General features: G+C 46.7%; 3 protein-coding genes across 4 annotated transcripts in view; 1 reads left to right on the top strand and 2 right to left on the bottom strand.

Moving 5' to 3' along the window:
- Positions 1 to 9,281, bottom strand: part of cd40 (CD40 molecule, TNF receptor superfamily member 5) — a 39,173-nt gene extending 29,892 nt beyond the window's left edge. Inside the window, exons 1-3 of one of the 2 annotated variants that reach the window (XM_078796505.1) lie at positions 8,959 to 9,281; positions 7,194 to 7,257; positions 6,986 to 7,106 (exon numbers count right to left, since the gene is read on the bottom strand). The gene's annotated coding sequence lies outside the window, so the exon portion shown is untranslated. The remainder of the gene's footprint in view (positions 1 to 6,985; positions 7,107 to 7,193; positions 7,258 to 8,958) is intronic. The other variant, XM_078796506.1, reaches the window with a different exon arrangement.
- cbln4 (cerebellin 4 precursor) lies at positions 276 to 4,160 on the top strand. The gene is made up of 3 exons (XM_058051455.2): positions 276 to 839; positions 1,765 to 1,881; positions 2,819 to 4,160. Exons 1-3 carry the CDS (start codon positions 570 to 572, stop codon positions 3,014 to 3,016), a joined length of 585 nt encoding a protein of 194 aa, XP_057907438.2. The 5' UTR covers positions 276 to 569; the 3' UTR covers positions 3,017 to 4,160.
- Positions 9,282 to 10,379: 1,098 nt separating the features above from the next.
- Positions 10,380 to 11,611, bottom strand: LOC131104362 (N-acetyltransferase 8B). The gene is made up of 2 exons (XM_078796704.1): positions 11,557 to 11,611; positions 10,380 to 11,457 (listed from the first exon to the last, which is right to left on the bottom strand). Exons 1-2 carry the CDS (start codon positions 11,579 to 11,581, stop codon positions 10,730 to 10,732), a joined length of 753 nt encoding a protein of 250 aa, XP_078652830.1. The 5' UTR covers positions 11,582 to 11,611; the 3' UTR covers positions 10,380 to 10,729.
- Between the last annotated feature and the right edge of the window lie 1,131 nt (positions 11,612 to 12,742).

Here is a 12,742-nt window from a genome sequence, read left to right on the forward strand (position 1 = left end):
GCCTGACTCTTTCTCGGTTTGAGTCGTTCATCATCTAAAAGTCCAATCGCAAAAAGTCATCAAACTGATCCAGATGTAGAGCGATAACGCAAGTATTGATATGGATATCGGCGATACCGTATTGGCCCTGCCCGCACTTCCCTGGCCTGGCACTCTCTGCAGGTGAGTAAAGGAGCGTCCCATTGATGACGAGGATGAAGTCACGTCAGTCATTTATCATAAAAGAGCCGCCAGATGAATTCCGTATCAGCCAAAGTCCCGGCCACGTTCATGCGCACGCTTCATTAAAGGCGCGTGCGCGCAGAGGGGCTGGCCGCAGGGGCGCGCGCACCGCACCGAGGCTTCACACATCAGCGCGCGGATCCAAGCGCGGCGGCGGGTCCCTGCTGCGTGACGGCCGGCCGGATGCGATCGGAAGAGAAAGGCTCGCTCGGATTCGGTTTCTTTGAACGACTCCCGCCGTGTTTCGCCGCGGGGGGACCGCGGACCGGACGGGGGCGTCGCGCGAGGTGAGGGTGCCCGTGGCGGACGTGGCGCCGGCGCGCGTGCGGAGCCGCTCGGAGACCACCATGGGGGTCCTGGGCTGGACCGCGCTCCTGTGGGCCGTGATGGCGGCGCCGCTGGGGGCCCACGACAACGACACGGAGCCCGTCGTGCTGGAGGGCAAGTGTCTGGTGGTGTGCGACTCCAACCCGGCCGCCGACTGGAGGGCGTCCAACTCGCCGCTCGGCATCTCCGTGCGCGCCGCCAACTCCAAGGTGGCCTTCTCGGCCGTGCGGAGCAACAACCACGAACCCTCCGAGATGAGCAACAAGACCAGGATCATCTACTTCGATCAGGTACAGGGCTCTAATCGTGTTAGAAAGTGGATTTAGAAGCTTTTCTATGTCTTATTTGCTCTTATTATGTCTAATTTATTCATAAGAGTCTATAGGGGTGCTATTTCAGGTTTAGAGGGCTCTAATCATGTTTAAAAGTGTATTTAGAAGGTTTTATATGTCTTATTTTCTCTTATTATGTCTTATATATTATTAATGGGAGTGTAAAGGTAGCTATAGGGGTGTTATTTCAGGTTTAGAGGGCTCTAATCATGTTTAAAAGTGTATTTAGAATGTTTTATATGTCTTATTTTCTCTTATGTCTTATATATTATTAATGGGAGTGTAAAGGTAGCTATAGGGGTGTTATTTCAGGTTTAGAGGGCTCTAATCATGTTTAAAAGTGTATTTAGAAGGTTTTATATGTCTTATTTTCTCTTATTATGTCTTATATATTATTAATGGGAGTGTAAAGGTAGCTATAGGGGTGCTATTTCAGGTTTAGAGGGCTCTAATCATGTTAGAAAGTGTATTTAGAAGGTTTTCTATGTCTTATTTTCTCTTATTATGTCTAATATATTGTTCATAGGAGTGTAAAGGTAGCTATAGGTGTGTTATTTCAGATTTAGAGGGCTCTAATCATGTTAGAAAGTGTATTTAGAAGATTTTCTATGTCTTATTTTCTCTTATTATGTCTAATATATTGTTAATGGGCGTGTAAAGGTGGCTGTAGGGGTGTTATTTCATGTCTAGTGGGCTCTAATGTGAAAAAGTGTATTTAGCAGGTTCTAGTTACTACCAAATATTCCGTTTATGAATAAGGAATCCTACATTGGGGAGTCGGCGTGGGAGGGATTAAGGGATGACAAAGACGTACGTCCACTTTGTGACGGTTCTGATGTTTGCTCTCTTTGACGCGACGGCGGTGCCGGTGTTGGTCTTGCAGGTTCTGGTAAACGTCGGAAACTTCTTCACGTTGGAGTCGGTGTTTTTGTCCCCGAGGAAGGGAGTGTACAGTTTTAACTTCCACGTCATCAAAGTGTACCAGAGTCAAACCATACAGGTACGTCTCGCTTTCAGTGCCTGCTATTAGTTGGCATGCTCACACTTTTAACAATCATAATAATCCTCATAATCAGATCTACGTGGGATCCAGGTGTGTCCAAAGTGCGGCCCTTTACTAAGGGACACAAGCAGAAATGTAAAAAAAACAGCTATTTGTACTAGATGTATATATATATATATATATATATATATATATATATATATACATATAGAGTCCAAATATTAGGAGGCATAAAGTCCTAATAGAATTGAAAAATGAAAAATGTCATAATATGATGACACAAACAAAAAATGAAGTGTTTTTAAAAAATTGGTTGCCATAACGACTTTACAAGAAGAAAATTAAAATAACTGTAAAATTTAAAACGAGCAAAAATGGAGAAAAACAAATTTTACAATAAAGCCAAGAGATAAAACTCCTATTCCGTAGGATGAACTCATGAGAAATAGTTCATAGTCATTTTAGGAGCATCCATTTCAAAAGTGCTAATATTATGAGGAACAAACAAAACAAATAAAGTTGTCATTTTGGAAATAGTAAAAAAAAAAAAAAAACGGCTATAATTTTACAATAAAGTCAAAATATTAAGAGAAAACATGGTTTTCTACAGAGGAAAAAAGTCACCATTTTCTGAGAATAGCATGAGAAAAAAGGTCATTTAGTCATTGGAATATCAAGAAAAAATGCCTCACTTAAAGTCGGAATATAAGGAGAAGTATGAGGGAATTATTGGGAATAAATAAAGTCCAAATCGACAAAAAGAAAAGAGTATAAAAAAGTAAAAAAGTATATTCATACTGAGAATAATTTTGCTTTTTACGGACCCAAGTGGGGTGAAAGGGCATATTTGGGGGGGGGGGTGCCATGGCGTTTGACTACGGAAAACGGAGCCAAGACGCTGAGCGGCTGAGCTTTGGGGATTGTGTGCTTCCAGGTGAACCTGATGCTGAACGGGCGGCCGGTCATCTCGGCCTTCGCGGGGGACAAGGACGTGACCCGCGAGGCGGCCACCAACGGGGTCCTGCTGTACCTGGAAAAGGAGGACAAAGTCTACCTGAAGCTGGAGAAGGGCAACCTGGTGGGCGGGTGGCAGTACTCCACCTTCTCCGGCTTCCTCGTCTTTCCGCTGTAGGAGGAAAGACGAGGACAGGAAGGAGGAAAAGGGGACACCAGAGATCTCTGACATGTCGGTGCTGTTCCGCCAAAACAACATGGCTGCCACCGCTTCGCCAAAGCGGGATGGACAAAAGCCTTTTCTTTTGGAGGACGTCCGGCCAGCATGTTGTCACGGCAACCGCCATTCAGCTACGTTTCATCAACGTGGACTATCGGCGGATGTCACGGTTCTACGCTCCTTTCTGTACAGCCCCCCCCCCCCCTCCCCAACAATAGATCCATACGGCCTGGCATCCATATATGGAATGGCGTTGAGAAGACGCACTGAAAGACGCTGTGATGTGTGGTATTCTCCACTGGCCACTAGGTGTCACTAAGGTCACATTAGCCACAGTCCAAATATGTATTTGTATATGTACGTATGTACTTTGACACAAATGTACTATTCTATACCATAACATCATTTATTTACAAATATAACACCAACAACTATTTCCATGCGTGTACAAGTGTGTACTAGCGTGTACAAGCGTGTACTAGCCTTACAACTTCACCTCACGGATGCCAGCCCCCTCCACACGTCCACCCCCTCCCCGCCCAGCTCCTATAAATGCACTCCTGCCACCTGGTGGCCATTTTTATGGCTTAAAATGACCCTGAAGCCAATGCATTAGCGGGGAGTTGCACCATCACCTCTTTTAGCCGCACACCTATATGTAAATATTTGGTATATGGTATTGAGTCAGTAAATAATAATACGCTTTCTCACTGATATGACAAAGCTTAAAAGCACGTTTGACTTGAAATATATGATATGAAATATACACGCTAATATCACGCTAATATCATACATGGAGGGAATACGGCGCCGGCAGGATGACAATATGGCGACCAGGATGTTGTGGTTGGATGGTGAGGATGCTGTCCACGCTTCCTTGCATCCTTGCATCCTTGGGACATTTGCCCTTCACACTCGACGGCGCCGTTCCAAAGGCCTGCTGGGACTGCTATGATATGCTGTGATGAGCTGGGGTGGGAGGGATGGAATTTTTGGTATGTTAATATTCCAAAGAAGCTGATTCCAAGCATCATTTCATGTCTGAATATTCCTTGGTGTTCCCTGGATGTGATGTAATAATAAATGCAAACGGAGTCTTGAATGCTGAACGTATCATGGCTGTGCTTGTTTCAAAGTATGGGGGCCAGGGATAACCAGGAAGTTAGCCCGGGCTACCAGGAAGTTAGCAAAGATACCAGCTACCAGGAAGTTAGCCCGGGCTACCAGGAAGTTAGCAAAGATACCAGCTACCAGGAAGTTATCCCGGGCTACCAGGAAGTTAGCCCGGGCTACCAGGAAGTTAGCCCTGCTACCAGGAAGTTAGCCCTGCTACCAGGAAGTTAGCCCTGCTACCAGGAAGTTAGCCCTGCTACCAGGAAGTTAGCCCTGCTACCAGGAAGTTAGCCTTGCTACCGGGAAGTTAGCCCTGCTACCGGGAAGTTAGCCTTGCTACCGGGAAGTTAGCCCGGCTACCGGGAAGTTAGCCCGGCTACCATGAAGTTAGCCCGGCTACCATGAAGTTAGCCCGGCTACCGGGAAGTTAGCCCGGGCTACCGGGAAGTTAGCCCGGGCTACCGGGAAGTTAGCCCGGCTACCAGGAAGTTAGCCTAGCTACCAGGAAGTTAGCCTAGCTACCAGGAAGTTAGCCTGGCTACCAGAAAGTTAGCTTTGCTACCAGGAAGTTAGCCCGGGTACCAGGAAGTTAGCCCGGCTACCAGGAAGTTAGCCTTGCTACCAGGAAGTTAGCTTTGCTACCAGGAAGTTAGCCCGGGTACCAGGAAGTTAGCCCGGGTACCAGGAAGTTAGCCCGGCTACCAGGAAGTTAGCCCAGCTACCAGGAAGTTAGCCTTGCTACTGGGAAGTTAGCCTTGCTACCGGGAAGTTAGCCTGGCACCTTTGCTAAATTCCAGGCATCATTGATAACTTCCTGTTAGCTTGGCTAACTTCCTGGTACCCTAGCAAATTTCCTGGCAGCATTGCTAACTTCCTGTTAGCCTGGCTATCTTTACTGGTACTTTTGCTAACTTCCTGGCAGCATTGCTAACTTCCTGTTAGCCTGACTAACTTCCTGTTACCTTAGCTAATTTCCTGGCAGCATTGCTAACTTCCTGTTAACCTGGCTATCTTTACTGGTACTTTTGCTAACTTCCTGGCAGCATTGCTAACTTCCTGTTAGCCTGGCTATCTTTGCTGGTACTTTTGCTAACTTCCTGGCAGCATTGCTAACTTCCAGTTAGCCTGGCTATATTTGCTGGTACTTTTGATAATTTCCTGGCAGCATTGCTAACTTCCAGTTAGCCTGGCTATATTTGCTGGTACCTTGGATAATTTCCTGGCAGCATTGCTAACTTCCTGTTAGCCTGGCTATCTTTGCTGGTACTTTTGATGACTTCCTGGCAGCATTGCTAACTTCCTGTTAGCCTGGCTATCTTTGCTGGTACCTTTGCTAACCTCCTGAGAGCATGGATAACTTCCTGGTAGCCCTGTGAACCTCCGGGTAACCAAGCTAACTTCTGGTGGCCTGTCCCAACGTTGTGCTAGCCCGGGTAACTTTATAGTAGCGTGGCTAAATTCCCGTGATTTCAGCGTTTATGCGACGGCAGCATTTTCATATGCAGCATTTTCCTGATGCGTGTGTTGCAGGTTTTGGATCATTTCTGCGCTTGCCCCCGTGGGCCAGCATACTTGACCCCCCCAAAGTGAAGTGTCACACAGCATCGGAGGCGTGTGAATTTAATGATCAAGCGTCTTTTTTCTCTGTGCTCGCGTCCTCGTGGAAAAAGAAACTATTCAAACCCAAAACCTTCAAGTGGGTCGTGGGTGCTTTCATTGCCGTGGAAGGTTGCTCGGTGGGGGCCATAAACGACGCCCCCGACTGACCCAGAGGCTTTGCCTTAGCAACTGTTGCTAGGCACAACATTTTGCTTTTTTTTCCACCAACAAAAGGACATTGACACCACGGCAACTCTGGATTCAAACACGAAATTGAGGTTTTGACACCGTTTTCATTCTCATTCACTGCAGAAACTGGAAAAAAAACTGCTGTTAAAAACGGAGACACACAAACGCAACACTTGGAAGGTGACGTCAGCGACTCATCGCAAATCACGCGATGATCCATCTTTTCATCGTGTCAGGAAAAGCACTACGCTGCCGTCTAACTGTTAGCACACTTTTAATAACTAAATGACATATTTAATACACTTTTACAATATACATGTTCCTACATTACAATTCATTCATCGTCAAAAAGACGCTAATTCATACATTAAACGTATGATTAATGACGTATTTCTTTATGATTTCAACTCTATGCTATACAAAAATTGACATCACTTTCCCTCAAAATATGAAATCTCGTTAGAACCCGACTTTTTCCCCATAAGAGGACCTACTCTGCTCATTTTCCACCCTTTGGATTGAGTGGTCAGCTACACGCTTTCTAGATCTTCCACAATCTGCACCTATTCAGATGGATTTCTTTGGATTCCAAACTCTTGTAATTTTTTTTGTAATTCTTATTTCCATAACATTTTATCTTCCTTCTCATAACAATATAACATTTCCATAACCTCATAACATTACATTTCTTTACAATTTCAACGTTATGCTCCTAAAATGTTATTATTGTTCCTTTTCTTGTTAGATTATGTTTGCTGATTTTCCCATTTTTGCTGTTTTTTTAAGTTTTCATGTTAATTTCTATTTTTACCACGTGCTTTGTGACAATAAAAAAAGCCACAGACTGCAAATGGCCCCCGGGCCGCACTTTGCGTGCCAACTAATACTCGACAGCATTGATAAGGAAATAGAATTCTTGTGTTTGAGGAGAAGGATCCCAGATGAAAGCAGCTCGCTGCTGCCATGACGCTAACCGCTCACGACACGCCGGCTCTCAGCGTATCCATCAAAAAAGAATAATGCTACCTTTGGATGTTTTCCTGAGCGAGCTGCGTTACGTCAGGTTGATGCTAGCTGGCGTGGACATCCCCAAGACATGGAACCGCCGTCGTCTCATCTTTGGCGAAGGATGGCGGCGGTCTACTTCCTGTCGTGGCGGATCCCATAACAGAAAACACATTAGTCACGTTGATGCACAATGACAGGGAAGAAGAGAAATGCATTGGCCAATCACCTTTTAGCGCCACAGGAAGTGAAGTCTGGCGTGTCCTCAGATGGACCTCCAGGTGGACCTTCAGCTTCAGAAAAACACAGATGGGATGTTTGTGTTGCCTTGTTAGCTAGAAAGCTACTTCCTGGTTCATGGAGGCTTATGACCGTGCTGCATTTGAAAATACTGGAAATCAGAGATCTTCCACTTGTAGCATACACAAGAAGCTCATATTTGATTTTCAAAGACAGAATTTAACTTGTAATATTTTTGGCAGCCTCCATCATCCAAAAAAATAACTGAAAACGACATACTAAGATGATAGGGGATTAGCGTTGTTTGTTAGCTATCAAGCTAACCCCTGCTGCTCACATTGGACTAGGACTGTACCTAAGAAGCTCAAATTTGGTTTGTTTTGAAAAAAATACTTAACTATTCATCTTTTAGGAGGACTCCGTCATTTTAAAAGTATTCTACTTAACTGAAACAACTTACTAAGATGATAAGCCAACACAAATTGGTCTGTTTGTTAGCTAGCGAGCTAACCCCTGCTGCACACATTGGACTAGGACTGGACCTAAGAGGCTCAAATTTGGTTTGTTTTGAAAAAAATACTTAACTATTCATCTTTTAGGAGGACTCCGTCCTTTTAAAAGTATTCTACTTAACTGAAACAACTTACTTAGATGGTAGACGAATTTGTGTTGGTTTGTTTGTTAGTTAGCGAGCTACTCTCTGGTTCATGGACGAGGTGACTCCTGCTGCATTCGGGGCTGCTGGGAAATAAGAGACATTACACTTGCAGTGTAAACAAGCAAATATTTGTTTTGTTTGTGAAAAAAACAAACAATTACCTGTTAACTGTTTGGGTAGACCCAATCAATCATCACCCAATCAAGCTATATTTAGCTAAAAGCTACATGCTAAGATGGGAATGAGTGGCGCCTCCTGCTGGTTTTGTTTGTCCCTGCCTGTGGCTCCTGTATGTGTTATTATAAAAGCTATATTTATGTGTATCGGCTGTTATCGGCATTCTTGGTGACGTCAAAAGGGGGCGTGGCCGGCCCGCAACCGCTAACGAAGCTCAACCAGGCTTTCCGGCGTAAAATGAAGACGCGCGTTAGCATCCGCCACAGGCCTCCCCACGCGGGACCGCAGGAGCGGGATTTTTAATTAGCCAAGTCTGATTTGTAAATGAGCTTTCATGTGCCAGAAGTAATAAGAAGGGAAGTTAGTGACGAGAGAGACCAAACACGCTGCTGAGGAAACACGATGTTCTACCCCCCCACCCCCCCCGAGATTACCCGGCCCGACTTAGCATGCTAATAAAAACACTGGTGAGATAATTCAACGGCGCCGTCACATCAAAGTGGTTCTAATTATTGCTGACAGGAGGAGCCTGGCTGATTATGCCCATATTAGGAAATGGCTTCACTTCCTTTTTGAAGGACTTTAATATATTCACAGCCAGAAGCCAAAAAAAACTCCATCATAAAGTAGAATGCTGCTTATAATAATAATAATGATGATAATGCATAATAAAAACATAAACAAACAACTATTTATTGCTATTGCCTACTTTGAAAAACAATACATCAAAATAGCGATTAGTCATTATTTTCACTATGTAAATATATTATCATTTTAATAAATAAAACTAATTAGTTTTTTATCATTTTCATATTGCATATGTATGATACAATGAATACATAAAATAAAGCCATATATGACAATGAATTGAATCATATTTACATATGGGTCCCTTCTGGTGTGGGGTGTGGCCTCTTACCGGGGGGCGGGGGGTCCTCTCATGCCCCCGTTTCTGGTCAGGATTGCTCGTGGTGGCTCGGCCTGGCTGCGTAGGTCGGGGTCCTGGATGTAGCCGCCCGTCACTTGGGAAACCGGAACCAGTTTTTCACTGAAGCTTTCCACGCTTTTCACGCCGCATTCGCAGGCTCGTTGTTGACTAGCTCAAAGGTGCCTTCACTGCAGCGGGCGAGCTCGGTTACGCAGAAAAACATAGACAGATGATAGCATTTAGCATCACGCCACTCTCACCCGACACCAACTCTATACAGGAGCTCACTAAAGCCGTTTGGTCCGAACCGGGCCCTGATTGGTCACCTCGTAGGTTACGGCATTGACCTGCATAGACACCTAGCTACATGCTGCTATTAGCCAATATGGCGCACACACACACACACGCACACACACACACACACAGTCACATGAATGGTTCTTTTGTTTGCTCTTGCGTCTAATCGGACTTATTTGGCCGGCATTCACATGGCGGGAGAATGTACTCTTTATCGTCTTAGCGTGGCACACACACACACACACACATGCACACACGCACACACACACACACACACACACACAGTCTTCTCAGCTGCCAAGAATTAGAACGTTCCAAGATCCAAGATCCTGACACTGTTGCATTTTTCATTGGCATTTGAAGCCAAGAGTGTTGAGGTCTTGGAAGTCAGCCGGCATGAATTCCTCCGAGGTAGACGGATTCCGCTCGTGCCTGGAAAGAGGCTTACCTCCAAATCCCCCTCCTTCCTCACACCTTCAGGAACAATGGCTGGGAATATTCCCATTCATCCCGACGGTTACTCGAGCGTCTTCTTCTAGCGGCCACTGCACTCAATCCACGGCAAGACGTTTGGCCACTCATCCGACTGTCCTATCCAGTCTTGGAATTGGAGAACAATAGCCCCGGGATTAGTCCCACATTAGTCCCTCTCCAATGACGAGTTAAACCATTCATTCATTTTCTGCCGCTTTTCCTCACCAGGGTCGCGGTGCTGGAGCCTATCCCAGCTGTCTTCGGGCGAGAGGCGGGGTACACCCTGGACTGGTGGCCAGCCAATCACAGGGTACATATAGACAAACAACCATTCACACTCACATTCATACCTATGGACAATTTGGAGTGGCTAATTAACCTAGCATGTTTTTGGAATGTGGGAGGAAGAGATGGCCGAGGGTGAAGGGTGGAATTGAACCCTGGTCTCCTAGCTGTGAGGTCTGCGCCGTAACCACTCGACTGCCGTGCCGCCCTTAAACCATACAATTGATGTTTGATGTTAATGTTTTTTTTCTTTTCTATGTACTTCAAAAATTGATAGAAAAAATTTTAATTAAAAAAAAATTTTGAAGTTGAAATGAAAATTAAATTTAAAAAACAAATCAAAATTTTTTGCACATTTTGTGAGAGTAAAATCCTAATATTTTTTGGTGAGTAAATGGAAGATTGCAACCTTTTTGGTCATATTAAGCGTTTTTAAGATTTGTTCTATGAAATAAAAATATTTCCAAATAAAAATGTGATATATTTGTATTATTCCCTTACTGGTGTGACGATGTCATTCCCATCCCAGTAATAAAGAGGAAGTTCCCGTGTGGCTGCGTCTTGTCCGGGGCAAGAAAGGAGGCGGCTATTTGAGGTGTGGCGTTTATTTCTCCAGGCGGAGCCTGCCATTCATGGGGGCGCGGTGTCAATCAGAGCGGAGAACAGTCAACGTGCGCCAACAGGAAGTGGCGGTCGTGCGACGCGGTCAGAGGACTTTCTCCATGCGGGTCACGGTGATCCTGGCCAGGCTGGCGATCCAGCGGTTGGCGTGCGTGACGCCGTGCGACGCCGTTTGAACGAAGCCCATCTTCCGAAGCAGGGAGGCGGCCCCCGCCTGCGGCGAGCTGACGTCCAGGACAAGGCGAGCGAAGCCCCGATCCTTGCAGAAGTCAAAAGCGCGCTGGGTCAGCCGGGAGCCTGTGTTCCTGCGACGCCACGGGAACGCCACCACCACGTGGGACAGCTCGCCGCCGGCCCCGCTTCCGTCCTCCACCGCCCCCATCGCGACGCCGCCGTTGGCGTTGTCCCCCCCCCTTCGCCCCACCACGGCAACCACGCCCACCAGCCTGGGAGGCTGGCTCCCGTCCGCCTCCGCCTCCGCCACCCAGAATCCGTTATCCGGGATGTCCAGGTAGTTGGCGGGGATGTCGGCCATGTCTGCGCCCAGCCTCCTTCCCAGGTAGCCCTCGTAGATCTCGTGGCAGCAGAAGTAGATGAGCCCCGCCCATGCCGCCCCGAAGAGCAGCGCCTGGAAGTAGGAGCTTCCCCCGAGCACGTAGCCCGCCACGGAGAGGCTCAGGGCCACGCCCATGTGGTCCGGGTGGCTCATGGCCTGGAAGAAGGCCGGGTAGATGTTCTCGCGGACACCGTCACGGAACAGCTCGGCGACGGCACGCTGATCCGAGGGTCGGTACTCCCGAATGGAGAGCTGGACTGGGGGGGGAGCAGAGAGGCTTTAACTCACGGCGCTCCAGACGCTTCCGAGACGTCGGCCTTCCCAAGCGGAGCAGGCCGGTTGGAAAAGCAACTTACCCTCCTTTTTCTGGGCCATGACCATTCCTTCCTCCTTCTTCCTCCTTCTTCCTCCTTCTTCGTCTTCTGTGCAACTTCACATTCTCCACACTGTGCCCCCCCTCCCCCCCTGACCCCCCCCAACTTAAGCTCGGGATAATCAGCCAATCACGGACGGGGTCAGATGGAATGTCACGCCAGCCCAGGAAGGCCGAGGTCTGCTCTCATAACCTCCTTTATTTGAAATATTCTACTTTAGGCAACTCACAATTAGGATTATTATTTTGCCTCATAATATTCATATTTATATATTATTTATTATTTATTATTCTCAGCAAATTGAGACTTCCTTCCTGTCAAATGACTGCAGGCCGGACGTTGGATGGAAAACTAAAAGTTCATTCTTTTTTCTTGTGGAATTCCAGCTGGGGGTTTTCCATATCTGCTGCTGTTGTGTTTTTGGATTTTCCAATTAGTTCAACTTTGTTTTTCTCCTAACGATGACGTTATTCCCGTAATACTTGAACTTCCCGTAGCAGAACTTTTTCCACAAGCTAGTTTTCCAAAAATGACAACTTTATTTGCCGTTTTGTGCGCCTCCCATATTAGACGTATTCCAACTTGGGGACACGAAATTAAGAAGATTTATTTTCACAGTATGATTCCCGTTTCCGTTCCGCGGGCCAATCAGATACCAGCCCCGGGCCGCACTTTGGACACCCCCACGCCAGAGGAGAGAGGACTCCCGTTGATGGAAGCCAAGCGGAGAAATAAAAGGTTAGTGTTTGCACCACGGCTGCCCAAACTTCAATTACCTCGGCTCACCAACTCTGCCGTCGAGGAGGATGAGCACAAATCCGGGATGCATTTAAATGTCACGGGAATTCACGCTTTCAGCAAACCTTTTTTTTGTCACCCGCAGGAAGACCTTGTCTCTCATGTGATCTCATTAAACCTGAACACCCACTTAAAGCAGCAAAGTCCTTCATGAATGAATGAACGAGTGCTGCTTAAAGCACCTCCCACTATCCCCACGCTGACGGATGGCACCTGAACACACCGCAACGCTCTCTATGCTCTCTCTCGCACCGTGGTTCAATATGGGCCCGGGTTCTGCTTCACCATGTCACAAAACATCTTTATGAACCACAGCAGTCCAGTGCTGGATGCACTCGTGCCTCAACCCCAGACCACCTCCACGCACGCA

The sequence above is a fragment of the Doryrhamphus excisus genome, linkage group LG15 (assembly GCF_037039965.1).
Source record: "Doryrhamphus excisus strain RoL-2023G ecotype Guam linkage group LG15, RoL_Dexc_Guam_v1.1, whole genome shotgun sequence".
NCBI lineage: Eukaryota > Metazoa > Chordata > Actinopteri > Syngnathiformes > Syngnathidae > Doryrhamphus > Doryrhamphus excisus.